Consider the following 24,026-nt stretch of genomic DNA (forward strand, 5'->3'; position numbering starts at 1 on the left):
TGATCACTTGAACCTCTATTCAGAATTTATGTCAACAACTTGCGATTACCTTCGTAATGGCAAAGATTAATTCAATTGCTACTGAACATATCTAATGGTGTGGAGAGTATGCCTTCTGCTTTTCTTGGACTCTTTGGTGGTGATAATATTGGAAGAAGATGGTAAAGATTGTCTGTCATTATTAGTTGATAGATAATCAATAATAATAATTAATTTATACAAGTATTTTTTTATAAAATTATATTTAATTATTGTTATTAATATCCAAAATGGTGAATAATAAAAATATATATCATATAGTTTATTTTATTATTAAAATAAATATATAATTCTTAATTTATTACATCATATTATTTATTTTATTATTAAAATAAATAAATAGATAATAATTTTTAAAAAAAGTAATTATAAAATAATATAATTTTATTTTTTATAATTATATTTGAAATTTGAACTCAAGATTTTAAAATTTTAAAAATCACTCCAGTACCATTAAGTCAATGATTTTTGATAATTAATATAGTTTGTAAATGCTATTAAAAAAAAAAAAAACCAGCTCATTATTTTATGTATGGTTGTTTGAGTTTTATTTTTTAATTTCTTGAGAACAAAGGGTATAAATAATTATTAATATTATTATTAGAGTAATTTTACACGATTTAAAATAAATATATTCGTAGTTAATATAAAGCTATTGGGAAAAAAAATTCAAACGTTTTTATTAATTAACAATTATATCTAAACATTTGGACCATATATCCTAATCCATTAGAAGCAATTATAACAAAAACTTCAAAATCAAACTTCTAAACCATCCATCTGGTTTTGTTGGCTAAACTAATCAAAATCAGTTGATAGTATTACATCATATTAACTGATGATATTAATTTGAACTCAAAATCAAAGTAACATGCACCTTATCTAGTTAATATGATTGGTTTAAATTTTACAAATGATGTAAAACAAATGATACACTGATCTACATATGGCCAATCCAGCTATTGAGCTACAAAATATTTGTATATCATATACTTTAGACAGGGAGTAGTTTCCATTCCCCCATATGTTCCTATAGGCTATAGTCTTGTTCTTTGTCCCATTTGCAGTCTTCTGTTACCACTAGAAAGGATCCATCAATGAAATGACTAAGCAAAAATTTGGCCTTTCTGCAACATTATCTCTCTGGACATAGAAACAGTGACTCAGATGCAATGTGTCGAGTGAAAATCTTCTGCTGACAAAAGACTAGTGATCAGACGCTTCAGCCTTTGAGCACCAGGGCCAGGATTAAGTTCAGTTGTGTTTGTGTTGATGTTATCTGGGATTGTCCCATTTGCATCTCCTTTGTTTCTGAACCACCCACCTGGAACAAAACCATCAGCTGTGCGACCCAAAATATTGGAATCGATCTTGTCAAGAACTGGGTCGTTCTTGCCAAATTTCCTAGCAAATGGGGCATTGCTGTCAACCATTCTCTGGTAGTCATCAACTGTGAGGAAATGTGGGTGTTGTTTGGGAGGGTTGTCCCAAGATATGAAGTGAAGGTCATGGTTAACTGTAGTGTTCTTGAACTCCTCAGCATTGCAGATTACCGTGTGGAAATACCCCTCAGGAGAAGATAGGAAGTTCGCATAATACATGAGGACTATCCTTGGGAGGTTGTCCCAACCCCAAAGGCAATATTCCACAAAAGGGCGAGAAAGCATCATCCAAGCAGAACCTAATCAACAAAATACATGGTTAAACTCAAAGTATTAGAACAATCTGATTTTTTATTTATTTGTTTAAGTTAGAAATAGGATCAAGTGTCCATGACAATAAATGTCTTTGACAGTCATTAACACAAGGGGAAAAGCAACTGAGAAAATGTTAGTATAAGATTGAAGTTCTGCTATTAGAAGAAAGGAGAGGGCAATAAAAACTGCCTAAAAAGAAAATGCTCCCGGAGATTTCTATCTGCAGAAAAAGAAGAGAGTAAATAGGTGTTTTTTTTTCTTTCTATAACAACACCAAAAATCTTAGCCTGGATTTACTTATTAAGAGTCCCTTGGCATATTTCCTGTTTCATATTATTATCTATTTCTTCATTACAGTTTATTTATTCATTTTAAGCACAGGATCTTGAAGTACAATGCAGTAAAATTCAGTTGCATCCAAGAAGTCAGAAAATGGAAAAGAATGAGATTGACACCATAATACCCTAGAAGATATCTGAACTTGGTACCCAATTTAAAATTTGTTTTGTGTTTTAGACTTAATAGTTCTGTATTGAGATAACTAAATCCTGACCACGCATCTGCCGCTAAGCAATTATGATATTTCTACTTTGGTTACTAAGTTGCTTAATATGGCAAAAATCTCTGCCATCTACAGGCACATAATTTGACGAAGCACATAGCAACAGAGCTTGGGTGCCTTATGCAGCATTTTGTACAGTTCAGATACTGCAGCACCATCATATTGTATTATGACAAAACTTATACTATAAGTCTCCAGAAACAGTTTATAACACCTCAATATGAATTTTTGTTACACACTAACTCTATAAGCTTGCATCAATAAGAAGTTCATGTGCTCCTTCGCAACTCATCTCCTAGAAAAATGAACTATGTTGTGATTTTCAGCTACTAGACTATTGTAACATTTTTTTTCTACAACTCTCTAATACAAATTCAAATGTTTTAATAATAAACACTTCATTGTCTTAAACTGGATTGTTCATACAATTCAACAATATTTCAATCTCTAGAATTTCACAATCTCAGCCTGTTATTCTTCTAATAACTAGAGCTAAGATGTGAGAGTAATGCTCAGAATGTTGAGAATCATAGACCCAAAAAAAAAAAGAAGGATTTGGGTGTTTGTGGTCTTTCTCCAAAAATTTCTCCAACAAGTTGCACCTAAAATTTCACTGGTCAGGCATTTGTTGATACTACAAACAAAAATTCCCTATGATGCAAAACATTTTACATATTTAGGAGACATCACAAAGATAAAAGCAAACAATAACTATTTAAAATGCAAAATTGATTGTGCAGAGGGGCCATCATATTATGACTACCAAGAAAATGGGAAATAAATAGAGTTTACTGGTGCACATTAATGTCCTTAATTCAAACCCACAACAAATCTTAACAAGGAAAAAGGCCATTTATGTAAGATATCAAATAGGCTGCAAAAAAATGGGATCAATTTAATAAATATCCATACATCATCAAAATATGACAAGATAAGCAAGGGACTATCATTGTTCCTTCTGTGCTTAATTACTGAATGGTTAGAAGTGAAATCCTGTTTTTGGTTATTTGTCCTTCATCTTACCTGTAAACAGCTTATATGCTGTTGGCACACTCCTTTTCTCTGAGACCCAATAAACATCTGACTTTTGCAGGCTGTACAACCCTGGATCAATTATGACAGGCTTGGCTCTCTGATACCTGTGGAGCACAGGAAAAATCCATCTCTTAGCAGATGTGTACAAACTCCATTTCAGATAAATCTAAACTACATTTTTTTTACTCAGTATGCAATAAAAACTGAAAAATAAGAATAAGTTGAGAATGGATGAATCACATACTCCTTCCAACCAATGTCACTGGTGTGCTCAATAAAATTAAGGTTTCTTGGAATTGTAGACAAAGTATGAAGCAGATCTGTGAAAAAAAAAATCGTAGGAAATCAAACTAAGGCATGTAGAGATACTTTTATTTATTTAATAAAAGAAATTTCCAATGGAAGAACTAGATGCAAAGCCAGAAGGACAGAGTCAGCCGAGCTTTATAAGTTGTGAAGTTGAAGCAACAAATCAAACGCGCATGATATAAATAAAACTGGGGAAAATTAGAGCTGGTAAGAGATGTGGCATTTTGTTAGTTAATTACAGTTGCATAAGGATTTGGGCCACGATTGCCACTGAAACAAAAACAAACAGACAACAAATTCAATCAGTAATTAGGAAAAAAAAAATAGTAAAACTGGTTAGGTTGGTGGTATTAATACCAAATTTGATACTTGCTTAAAATGCTAACTAGTAAAATATAACTGACCAACAGAATCAATCCAAAAAGAACAAAACAACTGTAATTGCATTAATGCTGCAGGTAATTAGCAAAATTAGTAACACTGATAAATGCAGAAACAACCCAATGAACAAAATATTTCTGCACTAATGAATGCAGAACTAGACCACCAAACCCATTTTAAAAAGAAGGGGGGAAAAACCTAACTTGGGCTCATGCGTCAATTCAAAACTTAGTGATTCTATCTTCATTCTCTTGAAGATGCGAAAGTACCCAATGGACAAAACAAAATACCCAGAAAAAATAATGCAGTTACCCTTTTACAAATCAAACCATAAATTCCAAAACAAGCAGGGGATTAACAAAGCAACTGTTAATGAACACAGAACCATACCATCTTGAGTAAGCAAGGGATAATCGGAAGCACTCAAATTGATAAACCAATCCCAGTCCCCACCATCCCTCAACAAAATGGCCGCAGCATGAAGGGTATTACTAACCATAGTAGGACCTCTATACGTTACCAAATTAGACCTCACAACAACCCTCACATTCCCCACCTCCTTAAAAAGCTTCTCGCTTCTCACCCACATCACTAGGTCCAACCTCTCCTCCGACGTCGCTTCCAAGTCCAAATGCACCGCATACTGATTCCTCGGATGATACAACGCTTTCAGTGTCCTCTTCGCGCTCACTCCATCCCCAGCAGATCCAGATATCAAATACGCAAGCCGAGGTAACCTTCTTGGTGAAACCACAGGTTTAGGCAACTTAAATTCCACAAAATGCGGAAACTGAGGACGGAAATTATTAGTGTTTCCAAGCTGGCGAAGAAACAGCAACTGGGTAGAAGCGGACGAAAAAGTAATGGTAATGAGAATCAAAAGAGTAGAGAATAAGAGCGAAAAAACAAACAGAAGGAACCATTTGCGCTTCTTCTGCAACTTATTGGCTGTGTTGCTGGTTTCCATGAAGATGAACCCAAGAAAGCGTGTGATATTCTAAGAATGTGAGATGGGGATCTGTGTCCACCGCCACCGGCGGTCACGGAAGCCAATCAAGAATGAAGAAAAGAGCGCGTTGGAATTGGGTGGAGGAGTAGAAGCATAGTAGAATAGCACTAGCAGCAGTGGAAGTAAGCAATAGTTTTATCATGGTTGGTGGGGCTATGAGAAAAAGAAATAAAAAGATAGGACTTAATTGGACTTTGCCATGGTCCAATTATATTTGATTTTTCTAGTCATCTCTTTCGTACACGCGCCTGCCTAGGAGTGGCTAAAGGAGCAAGTGATTAGCCGGAGGGAGGAATTTTTTCTACTCCACAAGCTGATGGCCAAAATTAAAGTAATCAATTTAAATTTATAATTATTGAAATTTATAAATTAATAATTAACTAACTCTGTTTTAAATTTAATTAAAATTCATCCTTTGTTATTTGTATTTATTAATTGCTAGCATTCATATATTATCCGAATTATTTTACTTTATATATATATGTAGAAATTACATTTCGCCTAATTGGATAAATCTGGATATATATGTGAAAGAAGAAGAAAGGGAAAATTAATATTTCATAAAAAATAAATAAATATAGCTGGAAATTGAAAAACAAATGAAAGGTAACCGACAATATGACATTCTCATGATTATCTTGTTTGAAATGTGAAATTTTATAAGCATTTTGATCATATTTGGTATTATATAATTAAAATTATAATATAATTATAATGATATTATATATATTTAATTATATTATTTAATAATAAAAAAATTAATAAAATAATAATTACATAATATAATTAAATTATATTTAAAATAACATAATAATTATTATACATAAAAATAAATATAACCATATCTGTTATTATCACTACTCTACCACATCGTTACTATCAATACTGCTCTCACTATTATCTCCTCACTTACCGCCACTCTCACCATTTAGCTTTATCACCTCTACACGACTTAGCCACTAGTATTACTGCCATTTCACCTTATTGCAATCATCACCATTTACTTACTGCTATAGCTATTATTGTCGCCATTATCATTTGACTATTAATCATTATAATCATTATCACTTTTTATTAATATTATAAATAAATTAAATATTAAAATAAAAATTATTATTACACTATACTAATATTTTATTTTATAATTAAATATAAAAATATAATAATATTATCATTTTATTTATATTACATAATTAATTATATTATATTTAGTTATATTGCACTAAATAGAACCTAAGTTTTACCGAAACGACAAAGAAACGGGGGAGAAATCATGGAAGGTGAGGGTAATCATGGTTTTTGACAAGTCCACTCTTTTATTTAATTTAGTATTAAATTTGACAGGGCCTTATTATTATTATTAACGGAGTTATTTTGTTTCAAATAAAGGAGCATCATCATTATCATTATAAAAATAATAATTTTTTTATTAATTTATTATTTTTAATAAAAATATTAAAAAAAATCCTAAATCTGTAAAAAAAATAATATACTTTCAATAATTAAATAAGCTATACTAAGCTCATTGATTTAAACTTAATGAATATTAAATTTAAAAGTTTAAAAATATTTTTAATATTATTATTTTAAAATTTATTAATAAAATCAAAACTACATTTTTTAAGTTTATGTTAAAATAATTGATTATAATTAATTCAATTAGTAAGATTTAATCATCACTCCCATTAAGTTAAGAGTTCGAGTCTTCCTAATCATCTTTTTTCTTTGAGATTGTTAATATGTTCTGAATTAAAGAGTTTCCTTTCATTTAAATTTTTTTATAAAATAAAATTATGTTAGAATAAGGTTAACTATGTAAATGTTCAAAAAATTTTTATCAAAAAGGTAAAATTAATATAATTCTCAAAATTTAATTATAATAGTGAAATTAAAAAAAAAATCATAAATTTTAACTCATCTTTTGTTTTGAAATTTTTGATGTGAAAAAAATGATTGCATCTTCTAGTACATAAGATGTGAATTTATTTAGAATGGACAAGACAGGAGAGAGGTGTTTACTTTAGAACAAAAACAAATAATTATTTTTTTTCAGTTCAAAAATTAGTGATAGGATGAGTATGAGCATAGTGGAGTGTGTGGATCCACAGTATGTTCATTTTTTTTTTCTGGTATTGTCCCAATCAAATTCTCTTTTTTTTGGTGTTTTATTCTTTTACTTTGCACCATTCCTACAATGTGGCTAAAAGCAAATGAAAATTCAAATTTGATTCCATATGTGAACCAACTTTCAGTCGCTTCCTCAATTTATTTTATTTTTAAATTATGTGTTATTCATTTATTTTATAATAATATGATTATTATTTTATTATTATAAATAAATATTTTTTTAAATAATTATTCAATTTTAAATATTAAAAAATATAACATAATTGTAGTTATAAAGAAGAAACAGCTTTCCATTTAAAAAAATTATTTATTATAAAAAAATGGTGAAAAACAATTTAAAACTATTTTATAAATTTTAATTAAAATTTAGAAATTGAGATACTGATACATATCACTACAAAATTTAGTTTTTCAGTTTTATCTAGAAAATTATCCTAATTTTTTACAAGTGAACAGGCTAAAAAATTTTAAAAAATTTTAATATTATTAAATTAAAATTCATTAATAATATCTCAACTTTTAATAATATTTTTTATAAAAGTAAACACTATTTGATATGACATTACTAGATGCTGCTGTATGATCCATATATTCTTCAATCTCATGCTTAGTTTATCAGAGTGGCCAGAGAAAATTCTCCTCCTTCAAATACTTCTATCATTTCAAACCTACGATGAGCCACAACTACAACCGTGTCATTGGAAGTTGCCGTGTACAAACACTATACAGCTTGCTCTTAACAAAGGGTTCAAGAAAGATATTTTGGATATCTTCTTCTGCTCTAGAAATACAGGAATTATTTTGGATATTCTCTGCATTCGATCAAATTTGGAGACGTTTGTTTTTCATTTGTTCGTAGCGTTTGTAATGGGGTGGCTCATGCTATAGCCAGGAAAGCCCTTTCAGACAAATCCTTTCTTTATAATCCTCTCCTCCAAAACAAACCATGCCTTATTAGGCTTGTTCTAATATATGGCCGTCTTTGTTTAAAAAATAATAACGATAAAATAAAATAGAATTTGAATACACGTCAATAGCATACCTAGACACCGAAGGTGAAGGAGGCAATACCTCCCAATTAAAAAAGGCCTGCTCCCATCACACAAAACTTTCTCAATCATGTCTAGAATTGCAAAACATAAACAAATTCACCACAATAACTTATATCACATTTAGCAAATCAACTGTGACAAAAACTTCCAATAATCTTTACGCAGTAACACACAATCAACTCACATTAAACAACCCATATAATTATAAGTTCAAAGCATGACTTATCTCAAGTTCTGGAAAAATATTAAGAGTATAGTCACAAAGCATCAGAAAAAACTTAAACTAAGAATCTTAATAAAGGTCATTGTAAAAAGCTTTGGTCTCTAGTGATACAACTTCATCAGTCAAAGCCTCCAATGGAGAGACCACTGACAATCCGAGAGGCCCATCACACCGAACATGCATATTATGCAATATTTCATATCAAGAGCTTTTCAATGGCATCCTACATTCACAAACAAATTATTATATTCCTGTATTTAATTCTTCAAGGAAAAAAAAAAGACACAACATCAATTCCAGAAAACATATCAGGAGAAAATACTTTGAGTTGTTGTATTTGGGTCTTCAATTGGCTTCCTTCATTTGATGTCACAGAACAAGCAATAACAGGTCTTGTGACACCACATGCTCGGCCAAGTGCTTGCTTTGATGGGACAAATACGTAAGGCACATTCTGCCAAATACCAAAAAAAATAAAATTCACCTAGGCATTTGGATTACAAAAGAGTTATATTGAAGAACTTCTGAAATTGAACTGCAAGATATTAATATTTCGTTACACAGAAAAAAGAGGCAACATGTCTACATATCTCTTTATTCTAAGCGGTCAAGCCCCATGAATTTCACAAACACAAGTACTTCAGATGTCTAAACTTTAGGGCTTTCACCAGATGTCAATGTATAAGTACCTTACATTATCTAAAGTTAACTTCTCCTTTAGCTATACAAGACTGAGAATGGTGGTATGCTATCAATCAAGACAACTAAAACTGCAATAATCTTACAAAGGTCCACCTTCCTCACAATTGACAGCATGTACTATTGACTATTCTATTAACATAGAAATAAAGAGTTGGAGTCGTCTCATGAGCTCAGCAAGTCTCAATAAGCATATTCCAGTTCAAAACGAGTTGTATATATATATTCAATTTACACAATTAAACTTAATTATCAAACAAGACAATCTACCTATTGCATTATACTACAATCTCAAAAATCAGTTGCACATAACTATCAAATATCCATAGCTGCCAACAACTTCTATAGGCAAATTAACCAAAACCCATCACTAAAATCAGAGACAAAAAAGAAAATTAAAAAAAAAAAGACTAACCTTATCTTCAGCGAGCAAGGGAAGATGGAGAAGAATCTCAAGGGGCTCAGTATCGGCAGCCATCACAATGAACTCAGAGATACCCCTATTAAGGGTCTTAGTAGCTGAAACCCCACAATATTATATTCTTAAAAGAACATGAAAATCCAATACAAAAACACCTATTGAAAACAACAAGTAAAAAGAACAGAAGTAGAATCTGCAAAGCTCACCTTCATTGGCTCCTTTCTTGAGTTGCTTGTAGTTGGCTGCTTGTTGAACAAGATCGAGTATAGTAATGGTGAGCTGAGCATCTGCAAGCGGGTATGCTTTTGGGTTAACTGCCTCCCCTGTCTGCAAAAGCAAGCACATATGAAACAAACCCAGAAGCTAACAATCATATAACAAATGTCTGATTGAGAAGAGAGCGTACCATTTTGGCGAATGTAATAAGAGGAGGCTAGGGTTTTTGCCAGAGATGATAAGGGAGCAAAAAAATCCTGGGTTTAAGGCTGCAAGCTATGCCGAAAGAGGAAAATATATAGCGAGGTCTAGAAGGAGTGCCGTAAAACGGCGCTGTTTGATGTTTTATAACACTACAACCATATTAAAACGATGTCGTTTTGTCTCACCGCCACCCCTTTTTTTTTTTGGTGATAAAGACAACCTTGCGAATTAGGCACAACATTCGATTAATGAAATTAAATCGAATTAAAATATAAGTAAAATAAAAATTAAATATCTAACCCAAATATTTGATTTATTACTCGAGTAAAATAAAAAATTATAAATATAATTTAAATATCATCATTTATAAATTATTAACAAAAATATAATTATAATTATATATTTTTATAAAAATAATTGATATTTTATTTATTAATAAAAAATATTATAAATAAATTATATTATTAATAAAATTAATAATTATATATTAATTAATAAAAAATAAACTAAATAAATTATTTCAATCACTAATTTAGAGGCAATCAAATAAGAATCAAAAAAAAAATTTTTTTCAAGAAAAAATCAAAATTTATTTTTTTTTTGGGTAATATTAAATGAAGTGAATCAAAAACCAATTTCCTCATATTCAAATAATCAAATTAAAATTAAAGATGAAAATTAATCATAAAATTTCTATATATAAAAAAAATTAAATTAAACAATCTAATTAAAAGAATATTTTTATTATATAAATTAAAATTTCACACAGAGACATGCTTTGCTGATAAAAATTTATAAAATATTTTTCTTAATAAAAAATTAAAGAGGTTTGAACTTCAATTTATTAAATAAGTGGTAAATTTTTATTATTATTTATATTTAATATAATTATTATATAAATAATAAATAAATCTCCTAGTTGACAATTCTCCTTGACGCAGTTACAGTTAAGACTTTTCTGCTCCGCGTTGCACAGAGAGAGCAGTGCAGAAATGGCGTTGACAAGACAAGCTCTCTCTCTTGGTTCGTCTCTGTCTTTCTCATACATTGCTTCATTTTCGATATTGTTACTTAGAATCAATCATCTTGCTTGACTTTTATCGATTCTTAATTGAAAATTGAGAATAGAATTTTAAACATTGCATATTTCAAAATATAAATCACATCTTTGCTTTAAGAAAAGCCATTGCTGATTCTACTCTTTCGAGGGTTTTAAGTAATTATTGATCAGTAGTTTTTTACATAGAGATTAGGTTCATGATGATGAGGTAAAGAATTGCACGCCTTATGGTTTCCTTTATGTAATTTTAGTTTTGGGTTTGTTAGGAAATTCTTTCTTTTCTCTTTATGTGGTGGTGCAAAATATTACAGGCATGATTGTGACTTCAGCTCTAATGATATGGAAGGCATTGATGTGCATAACTGGTTGTGAGTCGCCTGTTGTAGTTGTTCTCACTGGAAGTATGGAGCCCGGTTTTAAACGAGTGAGACCATTTTACTTTATAGTAACTTAACCATTATATGCTTATTTAATCATTCTCAGAGTCAGAAATTGATACTGAGTTATTATATGATTGTGTTTGTTCAAAGTAAGCAATTATTCGTGCAGATGGTACATGTTATGTTTTTAACTATGTAGTTTAATTGAAGAAATGTCCATTTAGAAGATGCCACTGATTGTGGACTTGTTGTGAAGCTAGAATATTTGTCTTAAGTCTTGCAATGTTATATAACATTTTATAGACTCTTCATGATTTTGATTTTGAAGCTTTGGTGCCATATTACAAAAATGCCTTCTTTTTCTAGGCAACTAAGAATTAAACAACACTATAACTTCATTTATAACAATAATTCAGCTTGTTTTATTTAAGTAATTCCATTGAAGGATTTACTCTTTCAATCACGATACATGCAGCTGTGGAGGCAGTAGGAACTTTTTTATTTTTTTGTAACTTCTTCGTCTCTCCATAGTCATATCTTACATATGATCTAACGGTTTTTGTATTCATAATTTCATATTCTATTATTGCTGTGTCCCCATCTGGTGACATAACCCTTCATTGTGTTGCAGGGTGACATATTGTTCTTGCATACGAGCAAGGATCCTATTCGGACGGGAGAGATTGTTGTGTTTAATGTAGAAGTATGTTCATTATTCTTCTTAGAATTGGTTCTTATTTTTAGTTTCCTTTTCAGTCATTTTCATCTATCTTAACATGTTAACATGAGCATCATTGAGTTGTAGCGCATGATGAATTTTTGTTCCATTTATGCTTTTCCTTTCCTGTTTAACCATGAATTTGATTTTTTTTTTGTTTTAAAGTCCTTATTGTCTGGCATAATAATTGTATCAGTTAGATCTTTTTGCTGATTAGCTGCTTTGACAGAAAATATGCGGTCATTGCTCTATTCTTTATCCATGAGTTTGTGCTCTTTATCTCATACTACATTTTTAAGCAATTTTAATATTGATTTGAATTACTCGTTTGAGGTAATGCTTCAAATTACCAAATTCAAAATATATACAAGCAAAATGAACTTCTTGTTACCTGCTTGGCTAGAAAGGGTGCCCCAATGCATGAGGCATCGAAGCTTCCTGCATTTGACTTTAGGGAGGTATGGAGCTACACAGCCTCCCCTTTGCATTACAAAGAGGATCTCTTGGTTACAATGGCAAACTTAACTCCGTATCAAGGCTCACTTTTCTTGGCATCTTTATGTTTGAAGGGAAAATAATTAACTTGCATAGTTGACAATTCTGAGGATTGGAGAGAAGGATAATTTTGTTTCATGATTCATGTAGTCAAATAGCATCTAATATCCATTTGAACTTTCTCAATTTGCTGTGTGGTTAACACATTTTCTGATCCATGCTCAATGTTTATAAGATGCTTGTCATGGAAAATAAAATTGGGCTTTGTTCAGTGTTATCTGAAGATACCCTCTATAGCATGGTGAGCATTTATTTTAGGCTTAGGGAGTGTTAAATTAATTGATTAATGAAGCAATTCAGCTTCATACTCACCATAAAAGGGTAAAGGCATGAGATATACATGGGAAAGCACAAAATTACTTGTGATAAAGTTCCCCTGTCATTCTTGTTGATACTGCTTTTGCAGCTCTTCTATCTGTGCTATGTCTAATGAACTTTTTCCTTTCTCTTCTATCTACACATGGTTTTTATTGATTTGGAGAAAGCTTATTATAGTGTTCCAAGAGATGTCTTATGGAATGTGTTAGAACAAAAGAAGGTATCTATTAGGTACATACAAGTGTTGAAAGATATGTATGAAGAAGCAACTACTATTATGCGCACAGTGGGAGGAGACACAAGAGATTTTCCGATCTCAATTGGATTACACCAAGGATCAGCTATAAGCCCTTACCTTTTTACATTAGTTTTAAATGAATTGACGAAACATATACAAGAAAGTATTCCTTGGTGCATGATGTTTGCGGATGATATTGTTCTGATAGATGAGACGCAAGAAGGAGTCAATAGAAAGTTAGAGCTTTTGAGAAGTACTCTAGAGTCAAAGGATTTTAAGTTAAGTAGAACGAAAATAGAATATATGCATTGCAAGTTCAGTGAAGGGCAAACTGGTGATAGGGAAGGAGCTAGTTTGGATGGAGTGGTACTTTCCTAAAGTAATCACTTTAAATATCTCGGCTCAGTCCTTCAAATAGATGGGAGATGTGAGGAGGATGTTAGTCATAGGATTAAAGCCGGATGGTTGAGGATTAAAGCCGGATGATTGAAGTGGAGACGTGCCGCAGGAGTTTTATGTGATCGCAAGATTCCCAATAAGTTGAAAGGAAAATTTTACCGTACAGTCATACGACCGGCTATGTTATATGGTGGTGAGTGTTGGGCACTGAAGGAGTTGTATGTGTCTAAGATAAGAGTTGCAGAGATGAGAATGTTAAGTTGGATGAGTGGCCATACTAGACTAGATAAAGTTCGTAATGAGAGTATTAGAGAAAAGGTAAGAGTGGTGCCAATTGAGGATAAGTTGAGAGAAGGGAGATTAAGGTGGTTTGATCATGTGAAGCATAGATATACGGAGGCTCCAGTTAGATAAATAGAGCACATTAGGTTAGAGGATAGAAAGAAAAAAATGGGCAGACCTAAATTGACTTGGAGGAGAGTAGTACAACATGACCTAGAAGTATTACACATTTCTGAGGATTTAATCCAAAATCGTTTAGAGTAGAGAAAGCGAATCCATATAGCTGACCCCAAATTTTTTGGATAAAAGCTTAGTTGAGTTGAGTTGAGTTGAGTTGAGTTGAGTTGAATTGAGTTGAGTTAGCCTTTCCTATGTTTCTGTTTTGCTACTGGTGGCTAATATTCAACATTACAGTGTTCTTTTCTTTTTTTAATTGTTTTTCAAAATTTCTAGTGCTAATGTGTTTTCTTCACATTGTTTAGGGACGTGATATTCCAATTGTCCATCGAGTAATTGAGGTAAAATATCTGCAAAATTCCTTTTGTTTTGTCTATCTATATTTGTTTGGATTCCAGTCTACAGGTATGCATTGGGCAGTATGAGCAGGTTTGACCACATTATAGGCACCGGGACATGCTTATGATGTATAGAACTTACCCAAATGAAAGATGTAATGCTATGGAGTTATTGACCCTCATAGGAAGGAAAACAACTTCAATCATGAAATTTTAGCATCCAGCATTCTGTCTCTTCAGCTCAATTTTAATTGTAGGATGTCTAATTTTGTCACAAGGAAGCATACTGGCTGAGCATACGAAGAAACCTATCTTCTCACCTTAGTATCATTTTAAGGACTTCAGATTGCTCATGGGTATTCAATATCTGTCCACAAAAGTGAATTGGGTGATTCCAGAAACTGTTAAACCATCGTTCCCAAAATTGGTTAATACCACGGCACTCTTCATATCTAGGAATGTATAAACTCATAATAAAATTGATTAGTGTGAAAAGTTTAGGATATTAAATGTTTGATGATTTAGTAGTACATTTTTAACTTCCGTCTCTTGAACAACAGCAGCAAATATACCTTAATCCCAAACTTCTCCCTATTAAAGTTGCTAAAATCTGTTTCAGCATGCAAAAAAGCTGTGACTGGAATTTTTTGCAAGTGAATCACATGTATGTACCCCAGATTAGTTTATATGATGGTTGACAGTAACAACAAATATGCATATTTGTATCATGTCATTCCTTTGCAGGTCCATGAGAGACAAGATACCAGAGATGTTGATATCCTCACAAAAGGTAATATGTGCTGTGAAGTAATTAAATTTCAAACACATGCAAAGCTGCTAAATCTTCATTGTGATATTTCTTCTACTGTCTAGAATAAGATTTGTTCTGAGCATGCACTCCCCTATTCCCGCCCCCACCCCCCCCCCCCCCCCCCCCCCCCCCCCCCCACCAAACCTTTCTTCCTCTTCCTTGTTGGAGTTTTGTTTAAACATGAATTTTAATGAAAGATAAATTTCAGTACTGGTATTCTCTTAGCATATTAAATTTGTGATTATTCATTTGTAGTTTGTCTATTTTTATCAGGAGACAGCAATGACCAGGATGATAGGTTTCTATATACTTATGGTCAGCATTGGTTGAGCCCCCAACATATCATGGGGAGAGCCATTGGGTATGTGATACTTATGTAATTTTTTTTCTTCATAAAAAATGTTATTAGATTGCAAACAATTTTAGAACATGATTTAGCATTGCTGATTTGCAGTGTTTATGTTACAAAATTTTAATTTATTAGGCATATCACAGTTCATTGAGAGATTACTATAAGACCAATTCTGAATGCATTTTGTAGCTTCATATACTGTAATGTGCTGTTTTTAACTAATATTACTTGAATAAATCTGTAAACATCCAGGTATAGTGAAATTATCCAGACTACTTAGAAAGTGTTTGGTTTGACTTTTAAGTTGATCAAATCTACCTATAAGTAGAAAGTCATAAGTAGATTATTATTTGATTTAGCTTATAATTTAAAAAAAAAAAAAAAAAAAAAAAAAAAAAAACTACTTAAAATAAGTCAAAAGTCATATGGTATCCTTACTTATAACTTATTTACTTATTTTAAAACTATTTTTTGACCAAGTAAAAAACTATATTATCTTAATAACTTTTAAAATATCAACACTATCCTCATTTTAACGACTACAACACTCAGTTATATATATATATTTTTTATCATTTTAATAAATTAAATTACTTTAATTACATTTTAACTAAACACTTGACTACTTAAAATTAACTTTTAAGTAATTTTACCAAGTAATTAACTACTTATTTTTAATACGACTTATAAATTAAAAAATAAATTTTAAATCAAAAGTTAAAAATAAGTAGTCAAACTAATCACCCTCTTAATGTGTTCATTAAAATAAATGATTTTTTATACTCATTTTGGTGTAAGAAACATGACTATTCTCCCTTGTGGTGAATTTGTTCTTTATGATATTAATTGTGCTCAGGCTTTGCATTCTCTTGATTTACCTGATGTTTAATTTTCTGTTCCTGCAGGTTCTTGCCTTATGTTGGCTGGGTGACAATTATCATGACTGAGAAGCCTCTCATCAAGGTAAGTTTTAAAGCTTTTTGTAATAATATGAGATCTTTAAGACTGCTATAATCACACAATTTCTTAGTTTTTTAGAAAAATAACTAGTGACCTCCAGAGAAAATTTAAAATGCTTTTTGTAGACAACATTTTCGGACTGAAACTGGACAGTACATCTAATTTTTCTATTGGTTTTGCTTGCAGTACATACTTCTAAGCGCCTTGGGGTTGCTGGTTATTACCTCAAAAGATTAGGGAAACAAGTCTTCAAGGCGAGTTAGGTACTGTATAAGCATTCTGAAACAGTCGATCTCAAAAATTTTGTAATATTTAAAGAGCACAGATCACGTTTGTTATGCTGTTCTCAGTTGATGGAACATATTTAGGAGGCTATTAGCTAAGAAGACACTGTTGATGCTAAATATAATATGCGACTTTGGAAAACTTACTCTTTACCTACATAAAACTGATAAAACTGAGTATTTGAGATGAGTTCTCCTTTTCATTTCCCCTCCAATTCCAAACTTGTGAGCTCACTGTCAAGGGGACGTATCCGTTCTTTGTTTTGAAGATAAGTGGCATGTATGCAAGAGGAAGAGTATTCCACGAGTGATGCAGAACAGGAGTTCTTGTATTGAAGATGTAATCCTCAAGGAAAAACATTGTCATAAATCCTTATCACCATATCATTAATCCCATCAGAACTGAAACTTTACATTAGTGGCCTTACGCATGTTCAATTTTCAGATTCAACAAATTCTTGTTTCTTTTCTGGGAACTATGTGTTATGGCACTCTTTCACCATATCTAACAACTAATAACAAGTAATATGGCTTGAAAAAAGTGATTTTATTTTGTATAGCATCAAAAGTCTGAACTACTTATCAGAAGAAACACTTGAATGAACTTCCATTTTTCTCTGTCAATTTTAACACCTCTACTTGCGGTTTGGAGCGCTACCTGTGGTAAGACTCACTTGGTAACGAACACAGATGAAGCTTACCGTTTTCTCTCAACCAGCAGAATGTAAACTTAATCAGTACTCGTGAGTTCTAAACCATCTCAAACCTGTAAATGTAACATACATCAGAAGTTCAAAACCAATTTGGTTCTACCAACAAGCATTTCCAATAACTCTCTATGCTATGTCTTGCTTTAGATTTCCTGCCAATCTTTGCACTTCTATCAATTCAGTCATCTCAAATTTTTGGTGGCGACAAGAAGGAGCTGAAAAGAAAATTCATTGGGCCTCATGGAATTCCTTATGTGAACCAAAGGCCAAAGGTTTCCGGCACTTAGAAAGCTTTAACATGGCTCTGTTAGCTAGGTAGGGTTGGCGTATCTTGTCAAATCCTACCACCTTGCTAGCCAAACTTCTCAAGGGTAAATACTTTCCTTCCACCTCCTTTTTACAAGCAAAAGAGGATAGTAGACCGTCATGGGACTGGAGGAGTATTTTATGGGGGAGAAAAGTGTTGGAAAGAGGTGTCAGATGGCATGTAGGAGATGGCCAATCTGTCTAATAGGTGGATTCCCAATAACTTCTGACGCCACCTAAAATCAAGGTGGATCATGATCCGAACATTCGCTTAGTATCTTAACTTATAGATTCTTCTATTAACTCTTGGAATCTTAATTTAATTAAACAAAATTTCAAGAAAGAGGAGGTTTAGAATATTCTATCAATTCTGGTTAAAATTCACAAGTAAGGGGACCATTTAATATGGCACTTTGACAAGAGAGGATCTTATTCAGTAAAATATGGTTATTATATTGCTAGATAGATTTATATTTCTTGTAGGGATGGGAATACAGTGGGACCGGGGCCATCTTCCTAATCGCGAAATGAAGTTGTTTGGAAGAACATGTGGAAGATTCATCTTCCCAATAAACTCTCTATTTTTCTGTGGTCCATGCTTCGAGATAAGCTGCCTTCTGGGAATCTCCACAAACACATTCCTCAAGTTTGGCTAGACTGTTCCTTATGTGGCCAGAAAGAAACTACAAAGCACATCTTCTTTAAGTGCCCAAGGGCGGCAACATAGTGGTTTAATTCTCCTTTCAGGGTTCGATTCACATTTCTTAATGGTTCATCTTCTGGATTGCTGGGAATCCCTCACACAACCCTTATCTAGCCTTGTATTAGGGAGAGAATTGGTTCAACAAGTTTTTTTTATTGGTTCAACTAGTAGTTTTATTCTTTGGGGCATTTAGAAATGTAGACATGCTCATATTTTTCAAGGTCATCAGCAGGATTACCATCAGGTCATTAATGAGGCCATTTCCTTTCAATAGGCCTTCAACGAAGCCAAACCTCCTCACCAGCATCCACCTAACCCTCTAAGTACTTAGCAAATCTCTTGGGCACCTACACCAAATGTTTTGAAAGCCAATTTTGATGCAACAATGGATTCCAATTGACATAGGGGATCAGTGGCAATTTTTTTTCAAGATCATACAAGTGCTCTGAAGGACTGAGGCTGCCGTTCATGTTACCACATTTCGAATCCACTGGTGTTGAAAAGTCTAGCTTGAGAAATGCAATTCAAATGGCGGTGAAAAGGGGCTGTAATCAGATCATCTTTTAAGGTTACTGTCAGATCTTATTTCAGGCTATTCTCTCTAATCAACCTTCTCTTTATATTTCAAATGTGATGTTTGATATATATAATTTGATTAGAGACTTAGTTTCCTCTAAGTATGTCAAAAGGAACTATAACAGACCAACTCATTTCTTAGCCTAAAAGGTGTTGCACCAGAGTGTACAAGGCTCACTGCCTGTTTAGGTTTAGTTATTGAATTTTCTCATCTTCAGACCCAAAAAGAAAAAAAGGCATTCCCCCCGGGGAATAGGTGAGAAGTCCCTGTTGTTTTAGCTTATAAAAGATGGTGATTTTGCAGGGAGAGAGAAGATTGCATGTATAGTTGTAACAAGCCATTCCTGTGTGGCATCTATCATGCACACAGTGCAGGGTAGTAGAACAAGTGAGTATCGTGCAACCGCATTCATGACCAGAAGGTTTGCGAGTCTACATTCACAAGAACATGATGTTGATGTTATTTCGCACAACGTTAAGATTTAGTCCATAAATCTGTCCGCGCCTATGCAAGGTCAACATTATCAAGAAATCTAAATCCTGAACTTTTCACTTCAAAGGCACTATGCCTTTGGAAAAGCAAAACACGAAACACAGACACACATGCACAGTTGCACAAACATACAACAATAAAGTGACGTCAGTGAGATGGAATATAGAAATCAATTGACCCCAAGTTTTAGAGGTCATAAACAACATCTTTACCTCCTTGGGGGTGAGCATTACAATTGAAAATACCACACGCTCTAGCACCCATGCGTAGATGAAGATGTTAAGCTATCAAGTCGGAAACTGAAACTAGAACTTTGTAAACTTCCAGTTTTCAACCTCATGATCATGAACAATAAATGATTTAAGAGTTTAAAGATACAACCATGTAATAAGCACACACAAACAGAATCATAGTTTATCTCCACGTTATTGAAAAAAAAAAATAATAATTCAGATAGAGACAGTAAAGTTCATGCTGCAGGGCTGGAAAATGGAAATGACATGATTGGATGCGACCAGCTGTGTACTCCACTTGTCATCAAAGACAAACTAATTTGAAACCACACAGCCACATATTGACTCGCATTCCTTCCAAAGACAATGTAACATGATAACATACCATCGACAACTAAAAAATTTTGACCTTTTATCCTTCATTAAGAGGGGACATTTAAGTTGAGATGATAGGTTTAAACATTTCTGCAATTCACATGCACAGTACATTGATTAATTATAAGCAGCTTATGGTTATACTATGTACAAAACTCAGAGGAACATAGAGGCAGTGTTAACCTACAAATTAAACTCTCATGAAAGAATCAATAATTCATGGTCTCCCAGAAGAAATTTCCTCCCTGATAGTTACTTTATAAAAACATATTCACATAATCAACACATTTAAATGTAAAAACAAATCCCTTGCAGTACTCACGCAGAGACCTAATGAATTAAACTACATAAGTAAAAAAATTCAAGAAAAATTCTCTGGGTTAAATCATTGCAAGCGAAAATAAATAAATAAATAAATATGTGAATGTAACTCTGTCATTTCCATCAAGCAAAACAATGAACTCAAAAGAGCTGGCCCCATGATCCATGAATACCCAATAAAACAAAAGCCAAACAAAAAGATTGTGCCAAGCATCTTCACAGCAGATCCTCAATATCAGCAACTAGGTGTCAACAACTTCAGCATACAAATAGACGTAAGTATTTTCCAACAAAGAATTCTCAAAACATCATGAATTCATGTAAATAAGAGCAGAAGGTATCACAGAACATATTGGATAATGTAACCTATTATAGATGGTCATGGTGTAATTAAGCTGTAATTTGCACTATTCAGCAAGCACTCGAAACAAGTGCTAAACACAAACTAAAACTCAAGTTATAGCACATGCTGTTCTAAGGAAGACTCATTGAGCATGTACAAGAGACCAGAAGTTTGTAGCACCTTATTTATGTGCTAAGGGAGAGAAAGGTATAAAGAAGATTCATATTTGATAATATTGAATCTAAAAATCACAACCATTATCCTTCATTTCCTCCATAAATCCCAATGCTCCATGTCTTCAAAATTATATTTGATCCAGTTGTACCAGATGAGCATCTGCAAAAGAAAATACAGACTCTAACTGCAAGTTTGTATACATGTCCACATCAAATTGCAACAAAACTAAAAGCAGATCATTTCATGAAAGAGAGAGATAAAGAGAGAGAGAGAGAAAAATTATAAGATCACTTGCCCTCAAGGATAAGCCAAATAGCACCAATTTTCAATTAGTAATAAGCTCTCCGACAACCAGTTTCATATGGCTTCATATGCAACAATTATTAGATAATGGAAATTTCAAGGACATGAAGAACGTCTAGGCTAAGTTATGGAATTAGCCATTAGAGCATCATTCACTTTTAAGAAATAAAATTAAGCGTCCGCATGCCTATTTACTCCTGCTAAGGCACTCTTGTAGTACTAACATATAAGTAGATATATCCAAAAACAAATATGATAAAATAAGGAAAAATATCTGGCGCAAATTTGCATGCTTAAGCTATGCCAAAGGCAAAAATTGGAACAAATACTTATTGGGCCTTAATCTATCAAATATTACATCATCTGTAACCTTTTCGGGTAAAAATAGTCAATTCTAAATATAAAATTCAACCTCAGATCCATTTCATCAGGCTGCTGAGGCCCCAGACTGAAACTTCTGCAACATTTCACAATGAGGCGTCTCCCGTATAAAACCCCACTGCTGCCTCTGCAACTCAAATCTGCAATTCTGTGCAAGAACAGACGCATAATCCCTCTCCACTTTCCCTTCCAATGTTGCCCTTTCCTGGCTACCCGGTGGATAATCCTGCTCAAATTTGGTACTCTTCACATAAAAATTAACGCCTTTCTGAGTAGTGAACCTGTACTCATAAGGATATGACCTGGAGAGCGAGTAAAGTGGCTCTGAAGACGGCAGAAAGTTCAAAAGCAAGATGACAAGAACAGGCAGCAGCTGAATCAATGCACGCACATTAAACCCAGATGCATTATCAGCTGTTCTCGGCCCCATGCCTCCCCCGAAATTGAAACTTCTGAATTGGGTAGTCGCAGGCGGCATTCCTCCAAAGAAGAATTGCCTGAAAATCTCATCCGGATCAAAATCATCATTATATCCATTGTATCCTCCCTGCCCTCCATGATGCCTTGGAGCCCGCCTCTCATAAACAGGCTCGTCACTCCCGGTCAGATCATACTTCTTCCGGCTTTCTTCATTGCTAAGACACTGGAATGCCTTGGAGACAGCTTTAAAAGCTTCTTCAGCTCCGGGCGCCTTGTTCTTATCAGGATGGACTTTAAGGGATAATTTCCTATACGCTTTTCGAACATCTTCAACAGAGCAAGTTTTCTCCAATCCCAAAATGTCATAATAATCTTTCTTCTTCTTGATTTGCCTCATGATAGTGATTTGCTCCTCAGTATACGTGGCTGAGGACGATGAGGCAGTGGCAGAGGCAGAGGCAGATGAAGACGACCCAGTTGAGGGAACCCTTTGGCGAACTTTAGATTCATTGGTTGTGGTGCCGGTGGGTCCATTAGTACTCGCAGCCGTTTGATCGGGAGACGAATCCTTATCTATTGACGATAAGAGATCGTCGACGGGGAGAGTAGGATCTAGGCGGCGAGCTTTGGTAATGAACTTCAGAGCACGAGTTCTATCACCGGATTCTAGTGCGTCCTTACCGATTTTCAAGCATTTCAAGGCGTCGTCTTTGTTCCCATCCATTTGTTGTAAAATAAATAACCTTACAAAATATAAAATTAATACAAACCCTAATAAAAAAAATCAATCTATCAAAATGCAGATATTGGTAACAATGAAAAATTAATTGGATTGTTTGCGAGATAATAGTCGAGCAAAAGAGAAAGAAAATTGAAAAGGATTTGAACTTACGGATGAATCTGATTGGGAAAGCAAAGGATAATCGAGATTTAAAGGGTCGTTAATTGCTGGATTAGGGTTTCATGATTTGGGAGATTTGTGGAGGGGAGAAACGGTAAGGAAAAGGAAACAAAGCGACAAATATCTGTGGAGTTCTCGTCCTCGTGAGTTTCTGATACGCAGGAATTTCTTTTATAAAAATAATTAAAATTTTTTCAAAATTATATATTTTATATAAAATTATATTTTTATTTTGTAAAACAATTATTTTTTAAAAAAATATGAATTAATAAAAAATATTTTTTATTACAAAATTATTATTTTATTATAGATTTATCGTTATTAATTTTTTATTTTTTTATTTAAAAAAAATAAATTAAACATTCTTAATATAAAAAAAATATATATTCTTAAATTTTTATTTTATGAAATATTTTAATTATTTTATTATTTTTAAATATCTTTTCATTCATTTTTAGTTATAATTTAAAAGATTTAATTAATCAAATACTTCAAACTATGAATAAAATTTTACATAAATTACTATTTCAGTCTATGGTTAAAAAAATATTAATTGGTGATGTAATGAGAGTATTTAAATTTTTATGAAATAATAAAATATTAATAATTATAAAATATATGAACCAAAAATAATTGATATAAATATATACAATAATTTTATTGTTTTAAAATAATAATAATAATAAATACTTTTATTTATAATTTACTACATATAAATAATTTAATTTACTATTAATTTAAAATTATTAATTTAATATAATTTTATATGAAATAATTATTTTAATTTTAAAATTATATATTTTAAATAAAATGAAAGAAAACTATTTACTTCAAATAAAATAACCATAGAATTCATCCACTATTATTTGTATATATGTTGGAAGGAAATTCAATAATTAATTTGTTTTGAATAAATTAAATAATTATTATTAAATAAA

At 32.4% G+C, this 24,026-nt stretch overlaps 4 protein-coding genes across 6 annotated transcripts; 1 reads left to right on the forward strand and 3 right to left on the reverse strand.

Moving 5' to 3' along the window:
• Positions 1 to 860: 860 nt before the first annotated feature.
• LOC110642929 (beta-glucuronosyltransferase GlcAT14B) lies at positions 861 to 5,168 on the reverse strand. The gene is made up of 4 exons (XM_021795129.2): positions 4,414 to 5,168; positions 3,578 to 3,653; positions 3,322 to 3,437; positions 861 to 1,720 (listed from the first exon to the last, which is right to left on the reverse strand). Exons 1-4 carry the CDS (start codon positions 4,988 to 4,990, stop codon positions 1,203 to 1,205), a joined length of 1,287 nt encoding a protein of 428 aa, XP_021650821.2. The 5' UTR covers positions 4,991 to 5,168; the 3' UTR covers positions 861 to 1,202.
• Positions 5,169 to 8,306: 3,138 nt separating this feature from the next.
• LOC110642912 (uncharacterized) lies at positions 8,307 to 10,083 on the reverse strand. The gene is made up of 5 exons (XM_021795105.2): positions 9,961 to 10,083; positions 9,761 to 9,881; positions 9,549 to 9,652; positions 8,757 to 8,888; positions 8,307 to 8,657 (listed from the first exon to the last, which is right to left on the reverse strand). The coding sequence occupies exons 1-5, from the start codon at positions 9,961 to 9,963 to the stop codon at positions 8,631 to 8,633; spliced, it is 387 nt and encodes a 128-aa protein (XP_021650797.1). The 5' UTR covers positions 9,964 to 10,083; the 3' UTR covers positions 8,307 to 8,630.
• A 795-nt stretch (positions 10,084 to 10,878) lies between these two features.
• Positions 10,879 to 17,036, forward strand: LOC110642913 (uncharacterized). Its single transcript, XM_021795106.2, has 8 exons — positions 10,879 to 10,997; positions 11,346 to 11,458; positions 12,046 to 12,117; positions 14,407 to 14,442; positions 15,184 to 15,229; positions 15,524 to 15,611; positions 16,508 to 16,565; positions 16,749 to 17,036. Exons 1-8 carry the CDS (start codon positions 10,967 to 10,969, stop codon positions 16,797 to 16,799), a joined length of 495 nt encoding a protein of 164 aa, XP_021650798.2. The 5' UTR covers positions 10,879 to 10,966; the 3' UTR covers positions 16,800 to 17,036.
• A 3,879-nt stretch (positions 17,037 to 20,915) lies between these two features.
• On the reverse strand, positions 20,916 to 23,256 carry LOC110642928 (chaperone protein dnaJ 49). 3 transcript variants are annotated; one of them, XM_021795127.2, is made up of 3 exons: positions 23,080 to 23,256; positions 21,799 to 22,930; positions 20,916 to 21,242 (listed from the first exon to the last, which is right to left on the reverse strand). In XM_021795127.2, the coding sequence occupies exon 2, from the start codon at positions 22,909 to 22,911 to the stop codon at positions 21,814 to 21,816; it is 1,098 nt and encodes a 365-aa protein (XP_021650819.2). In that variant the 5' UTR covers positions 22,912 to 22,930; positions 23,080 to 23,256; the 3' UTR covers positions 20,916 to 21,242; positions 21,799 to 21,813. The 3 variants fall into 3 exon arrangements, with proteins under 3 accessions (XP_021650819.2, XP_021650818.2, XP_021650820.2); XM_021795126.2 differs by lacking the exon at positions 20,916 to 21,242 and having other exon boundaries at positions 21,624 to 22,930; XM_021795128.2 differs by lacking the exon at positions 20,916 to 21,242 and having other exon boundaries at positions 21,624 to 22,958.
• Between the last annotated feature and the right edge of the window lie 770 nt (positions 23,257 to 24,026).

Source organism: Hevea brasiliensis, chromosome 13 (genome assembly GCF_030052815.1).
Source record: "Hevea brasiliensis isolate MT/VB/25A 57/8 chromosome 13, ASM3005281v1, whole genome shotgun sequence".
Lineage (NCBI taxonomy): Eukaryota > Viridiplantae > Streptophyta > Magnoliopsida > Malpighiales > Euphorbiaceae > Hevea > Hevea brasiliensis.

What these genes read in the sequence shown, in the direction of transcription:
- LOC110642913 (XM_021795106.2), top strand. Translation starts at nt 10,967, where the DNA reads ATGGCGTTGACAAGACAAGCTCTCTCTCTTG. An exon ending in ATCATGGGGAGAGCCATTGG is followed by an intron (nt 15,612 to 16,507) that starts GTATGTGATACT and finishes CTGTTCCTGCAG; the next exon opens with GTTCTTGCCTTATGTTGGCT. An exon ending in CTGAGAAGCCTCTCATCAAG is followed by an intron (nt 16,566 to 16,748) that starts GTAAGTTTTAAA and finishes TTTTGCTTGCAG; the next exon opens with TACATACTTCTAAGCGCCTT.
- LOC110642912 (XM_021795105.2), bottom strand. An exon ending in CAAGAAAGGAGCCAATGAAG is followed by an intron (nt 9,653 to 9,760) that starts GTGAGCTTTGCA and finishes GTGGGGTTTCAG; the next exon opens with CTACTAAGACCCTTAATAGG. An exon ending in CCCAAATACAACAACTCAAA is followed by an intron (nt 8,658 to 8,756) that starts GTATTTTCTCCT and finishes TTGTGAATGTAG; the next exon opens with GATGCCATTGAAAAGCTCTT.
- LOC110642929 (XM_021795129.2), bottom strand. Translation starts at nt 4,990, where the DNA reads ATGGAAACCAGCAACACAGCCAATAAGTTGCAGAAGAAGCGCAAATGG. An exon ending in TCCCTTGCTTACTCAAGATG is followed by an intron (nt 3,654 to 4,413) that starts GTATGGTTCTGT and finishes TTTTTTTCACAG; the next exon opens with ATCTGCTTCATACTTTGTCT. An exon ending in AGTGACATTGGTTGGAAGGA is followed by an intron (nt 3,438 to 3,577) that starts GTATGTGATTCA and finishes TGTGCTCCACAG; the next exon opens with GTATCAGAGAGCCAAGCCTG.
- LOC110642928 (XM_021795127.2), bottom strand. Translation starts at nt 22,911, where the DNA reads ATGGATGGGAACAAAGACGACGCCTTGAAATGCTTGAAAATCGGTAAG.